Source organism: Nansenia antarctica (assembly GCF_963989245.1).
Source record: "Nansenia antarctica genome assembly, chromosome: 3".
NCBI lineage: Eukaryota > Metazoa > Chordata > Actinopteri > Argentiniformes > Microstomatidae > Nansenia > Nansenia antarctica.
The window spans coordinates 7877109-7883755 of NC_137688.1; the positions used below are offsets into that span (position 1 = coordinate 7877109).

The 6647-nt window shown below is 45.1% G+C and overlaps 1 protein-coding gene across 1 annotated transcript; it reads left to right on the forward strand.

The window, feature by feature from the left end:
* Positions 1–694: 694 nt before the first annotated feature.
* Positions 695–3251, forward strand: LOC308153253 (proteinase-activated receptor 4; the record flags this gene model as incomplete). The annotated part of the gene is made up of 2 exons (XM_080526337.1): positions 695–794; positions 2164–3251. 2 exons carry the CDS (start codon positions 695–697, stop codon positions 3249–3251), a joined length of 1188 nt encoding a protein of 395 aa, XP_080382463.1.
* Between the last annotated feature and the right edge of the window lie 3396 nt (positions 3252–6647).

Consider the following 6647-nt stretch of genomic DNA (forward strand, 5'->3'; position numbering starts at 1 on the left):
AGGACTACTACCAGAATAATGGCAATTGGATGACCATACAATGAGAGAGAGAGAGAGAGAGAGAGAGAGAGAGAGAGAGAGAGAGATTGATGTTGTTGTCACATTACAGTTTTTTACGGTCGCTAAGTCGCAGTGTTCAATACTGAAGTCACAGAGTCACAACTCTTCATACAGTCAGCGAACAGAAGTCCATGTGGACCAAACTGTGACTCAAAATGCATCAATAACCACGTTCTCCAAAATCCATAACACTTCTCTCATTCAAACTCCCCCACCTGCAAAACACTATGTATTTGCAACACATTTTTCCAATGTTACTGTAATAACGAAAGTTCATGGAAACGGACATGAAGGAAACACATATTTTAATTGAGAGAGGAAGGGTGTGTGTGTGTGTGAGTGGGAAAGATAAAAAATGTGAGACAGAGAGAGAGAAAGGGAGGGAGGGAGAGAGAGAGAGGGGAAGGGAGAGAGAGAGAGAGAGACGGGAAGGGAGAGAGATAAACAGAGTGAGGACATGCCTCACAGAGAGAGAGAGAGAGAGAGAGAGAGAGAGAGAGAGAGAGAGAGAGAGAGAGAGAGAGAGAGAGAAGAGAGAGGAGAGGCAGCCCCCTCAGCTTGCGCGGCAGCCACTCTTCCCCATAGTTCCCAGCTCGTTCAGGAGGAGAGTACACTCAGGCCCTTCTCCAGCATCATGGGTCTCCCTGCCCCAGCCAGGACTCTCCTGCTGCTGGTGTGTCTGTGTGCCGTCCTGCACGGCTCCTCTCCCAAGGAGGACTGCACTGGGAAGGGAAGTACGTTGGGGCATGTCCTTTTCTCTTTTTTTCTAGACAAAATAGCAGCCAGGTTTATGTGTGTGTGTGTGTGTGTGTGTGTGTGTGTGTGTGTGTGTGTGTGTGTCTGAGTGTGTGTGTGTGTGTCTGTGTGTTTGTGTGTGTGTGTGTATGTGTGTGTACACGTGTGTCTCGGTTTCCTTTGATTTTAAAGATATGCGAGCGAAACCAACGCATCTTATCTCTGTAGAAGATCTCTAAGGTATTCTCTAGTTTACGTAAACGACTGCCATGGACCAGCTCTTTCCTGTGCAGTATACCGTGATCTTAAATGAACTAGAACTAGAGTTCACAAAAGTGAAACCATATGACTTCTGACCCTTCTAACCCTAACCCTAAATAGCGGGAATAACCTGACTGCATAGCATGGGTAATTGAAAAAACATGTCTGCAGTGCACAGGCAAGGCACAGCCCCAGTCTGTATGGCTTCCAATACACAATACAATCTGTGAAACATGTTTAACCTACTGTATTATGCTACTACTCTTTATTTTCATTGTTTCAGAGGTCTTAATAATGTATAATGTAACTATTATTGTTAATAATAAGACAAATAATACCACCACTAATACTACTACTACTAATAATACTAATAATAACGATAATAATACTACAAATAACAGTTTATTGTAGTTATATAGAGCATTACTAGACACCTTAGTTTGCTCCAAGTGAGTGAACGAATAAACAGGAAAAGGACAGTTACTTCACATTAAACATTTACGCAGTACAGCCCCATTTTCCTCATAATGTTTCAATAATGACCTGTCACATAAACACCCTAATGTAGTCCTGTTGAACGTTGGTATATACGTCTCACAAACATTTTAAAATGTGATTAGCCCAGATTATTACTGAAACATTATGAAAGGAAATGTTTTGACAGAAATTTAGACAGAAATTAATGTTGAGCAGCATAACTTGGCTGAGCTTTTAGCTGACCACAGACAAAACGTTTTTCAAAGATCCCTCCCATGACTCCAGCTGCTCCTGTCGAATAGGAACTTCCTTTGTTCTAAACGTTGAGTTCTTTATTCTGCTTTTCTTTACACGCAAGTTCTGCACCTGATCACCACCTGTACAGTATCCTGTATCATATGAACTGCTTAATTGATTGACATAATATTTGTTGTGGTATTTACTGTGTATCTCTTCATACATAACCTGTCCAAGGGTTCCATATCAAAATGAGCTATTGACCGTTAACCAACTCTTTTCTATGAAACGAAATACATGATACTGCTGTTATATAAAGCACCGTATGCTGTGAATTTTCTCATGTGATCTCAGGGGAATCAAACCTGTACTCTCCTCCTCCTCCTCCCCCAGTTCTGCGGTCCTTCCGACTGGTGACCAACTGCACCTTCACCACCCTAAAGGGCAGGCAGAAGGAGGAGATCAAGGCTCCCTCCATCGTCCTCTACGTCCCTATCCTCTACCTTCTGGCCTTCCTCATCGGCCTCCCCGCCAACCTCCTGGCGCTGTGGGTGCTCCTCTTCCACACCAAGAAGCTGCCCTCCACCACTCTCCTCATCAACCTGACCGTCTCCGACCTCATGCTCCTGACCGTCCTCCCCTTCCGCGTCGTCTACCACTTCCGGGGCAACGACTGGCCCTTCGGCGAGCCCTTCTGCCGCGCGGTCACCGCTGTCTTCTACGGGAACATGTACTGCTCGGTGATGTGCCTGGCGCTGGTGGCCCTGGACCGCTACGTGGCGCTGGTCCACCCGTTCGGCGCCAAGACGTTCCGTAGCCGCCGGACGTCCCTGTACATGAGCCTGGGCGTGTGGGTCATGGCGCTGGCGGCCATGTTGCCGTTGCTGATATCCCGGCAGTCCTACAGGCTGGACGACCCCGCCATCACCACCTGCCACGACGCCCTGCCGGAGGAGGAGCTGGAGACCTACTTCCTGCCGTACTTCTCCACCCTCTTCGCCCTGTGCTTCCTGCTGCCTCTGTCGGTGGTCGTCTTCTGCTACACCGCCGTGCTGCACACCCTCCTGGCGGCCGGAGGCCGGCGTTACGGCCACGCGGTGCGCGTCACCGTCCTGGTCCTGGTGGTGTTCATCGTGTGTCTGCTGCCCAGTAACATCCTCCTCCTGGTACACTACTCAGAGACCTACATGGAGTACGACGGAGAGGACGACCTCTACCTGCCCTACGTGGTCAGCTTAGCGGTCAGCACCTTCAACAGCTGCGTCGACCCCTTCATCTTCTACTACGTCTCGGACGACTTCAGGGACAAGGCGAGGAGGGTCCTGTGTTGCCGAGGCGGCGACGGGGACTCCTCCTCCTCGTCCTCCAGGAACAAGGTGACTTATTCGTCGTCGTCGTCGTCGGGGGCGGCGAGGTCAAAGGTGACGCTGCTGTCCAGGTCCAGTCAGCAGCAGGAGTCTTTCGAGGGTCAGGCAGCATGAGGGGGGGGGGGGGGGGGGGACACACCGGTGAGGTCTGGTGTAACCAATGAGGATCCAACTCAGGTCTTCCACTCCTCTGGTCCTCCCACTCCCCAAACCCGAGTGTCTTGTCTATCGTTAGACCAAACATTTATTTTCTCACGGCCCCGGGGACAACATTTGAGCTAACTGAGTGTCATGACAGCATGGCGGTATAGCCAACACCGCCCAGCTGCTACACATCCACTACACTAGGTGTGCTTGAAACTGGGACCAGACTCAATACAAGCCTAATCCTGTCATCTGCCATGTCGCCCTCTTCCCTCTTGTTTAAGTGAGACTCATCCTGTGTATACACATCCCAGGAATCCTGTTAATACAGCTGCGTTGGGGATGCGTTGGGGATGCGATGGGGATGTATGGACATCGGTTTTCCTCAGCATTTTTCCAGACACACGCTGCCAACGACGAGTTACAGTACCGTGTAGCAATCAGTGTCATAGCGACTCTCTCTGAACTAGAGTGGACTTATAGAAATTCAATAGGATCATACAGTTGCAGGCTGTAGATGTGGTTGTTATTGAATGCTATACCGTTACATACAGTACAACGATGTACGAACGTATATTGAATCAGTATCACAGGGAATACAGCAGATATACTGTACGTATTGCAATACGTAGGCAAGAGTAGGCAAGCAATACGTAGGCAAGAGAATGTCAATTTGGATCTGGTGGTCGTCCCTGTAGCACTAAATGACAGTTTGTTATTAAAAGTGTGACAGAAGCATAACTGCTGGAGAGCTTCCATGCACTGTTAACTGTTAACTGCGAACACCCATTCTACACATGTTGTCCTAATATGGGCATACATTCTGTTTTGAAGATACTGTTTATAAGATGACAAAACACTGGACTGACATTAGTATTGTTACCAGAATAGTTAGTGCAGAATAGTGTGCTTGTGACAAGATGTTGCATTATAGAATATGTTGCAAATCCTGCAAATGGTTTCCATGTACATGAAGTTGGTTTATACTTGAAACCTTTTTGAGGGCTATTATTATTGTATTATTTTATACTGAAAAATAAACATCTTATTCAAACCCGTCCACTCTTCTGTCAATATTTGGAAGCAGTGCTCCGTATCTTTAACCTTAGACAATACTTATTTAGATAGCTATACAAAAACACCTAATTCAAATGATTCCGCTCTTCTATCAGTATAGAGAATGCTCCATGCCTTTAACGTAACACAGTACATAATATACTGAGGGGAAACCGAATGTGTTCTTTGCTTATCTTCTAGCAATAGAGTTGTTCAGAATAAGAGACATGAGGAAGTGTTCAACCCTGGAGCCAAACCATACACTGTTCTCAGGAAGGAGGCCTGAGAGAAAAACACGGAACATTCCAACCACTTCAACACAATCACAACGAACAACCCGAATAATAGATGAGTTTTTGAGTGCTTTTTCCTGACAAATCAATCTCCTGGTCAGGTTTTGTGGCCCTGAATCGTCGTACCAAACCACTCAATTTAGAGCCATTATCCATGAGTATTATACTTAAACCAAGGTGTGCCGAGCTAAGCTGTACTGGGCCTGGTGACACATCCATCATAGCAGCTGAAACAGTGCTGGGAAGCATAATGTGAAAAGCAAAAAGCAACACTTCTAAGCCAACACAGTATGGTCGAAGGTTCTGGATTGACCCTGTAATGGTGTAAAGCCCAAAATCCATCTCAAGGTATAAGAAAACTACCCATCCCAGCAAGCAGTAGTCCCAATGTCTTCATAAGGCCAGGTGTTAAATGTTTATTTCATTATTTGTTATTATTATAAGAGATTAAAAGTAACATAACAGATGTTAAAATGTGTCACAGTTAGTCAGGCTGACTCAGTTTAAAACTGGCTTGCAGCAGCGGTTGATAAGGGCTATCAGGACCCGGCAGTCCTACAGGGGTATGCGTAAGTGACACTCATGACAGCTCTTTGCGACGGTTAGGTGCAGGATTAATAGCCACCGATCGTCTTAATTGGGATTACCATACATTTGACTAGGCATGCAGCATATTTTGTTCTGAAACCATATTAGTTTGTCATCAATGTTTATGTCATTTAGGTCTGTGGATTTATACACACTATACTGCAAAAGTTGCTTCACGGTGTGCTGTTTTCCTTTGAGAAATCACACAAATATTCTGTGTGTTATACAGTATGTTAGCTTGAGGACTTCTGAGGTGCTTTTGTGTGATTTGGTTGGCACATTTGTAATGTAAAAACATATTTTTTCCTGGCCTACATGATAACTATGTTTTTGTTTTTCTGGCCTACATGATAACATTTTTTTTGTTTTCCTGGCTTACATGGGAACATTTCTTTTTAGTTTTCCTGGCCTACATGGTAAACATGTTTTAGTTTTCCTGGCCTATATGATAACAAGGCTATAAACCTGTCATCACCATGTTCTATTTCCCCCCAAAATGCTGAATATCAGCAAAGTGGAAGGGTAGCTGTTCCCAAACACATAACATACTCCACTAGTCCAGGAGAGACTACTGTATATCTTCATCATAGAGTACCATTGCTCATCCAATAAAGCGTTTTAAACATCACCACCATTGTCAGGTAACAAAAGTGCATGACAGTGAAACAGCAGACTATCCATGCGATTCTTTTTAGCTCCTCTCTCCTCTGAGGACCCTCCTCTCTGGCTCCCAAGCTTCAGTTTAATCACATAGCAAGCATGATGCTAGTGCTGAGGGTGGTGGTGGTTGATGATTGTTGGTGGTCTTGTGTGCATGCGTGTATCTGTGTGTGTGTGCCTTGTGTGTGCGTGTGTGTGTGTATACGTGTGTGTGTGCCTGTGTGTATATGTGTGTTTATTGTATGATTAGGATGCACAGATGTATCTGTATTACTCTATAGATGAAGAGGGTTAGCAGGGGCTGGCTTAGACACTGCCATCCTTATTGTAGCTTTGAAAATGGAGGCTAAATGTCTTCTCTAATGGGCTGGAATGTTCTCTAGTGACCATTACCACCATTACCATACAGCCAATTAGATTGAGCGATTGAGAGTGTCCCCAGAGTAACTCTCCCATGTCGGTCCTATTGATTTCTTCAGAGAGTCCTCTTAAAGGTCTGGTATATAACATTCAAGCCTTCTTGGTATATAACATTCAAGGTTATCTTGAAGGTTATCTTCTTGGTATATAACATTCAAGCATCCTTATGGTTGGAGTGACTATTTTTCAATCAGCACTTGTCATGAATAAATACATGTTAAATTCACAAACCCACAACATCTTTGGTCCGTAAAAATGGCTTTTTAAAATGCCTGACCTACCCGACGATCAGTTTTCATATAAACCTGAACAGAAACACCCATATGACATTGAAGGGAAATAACACAAT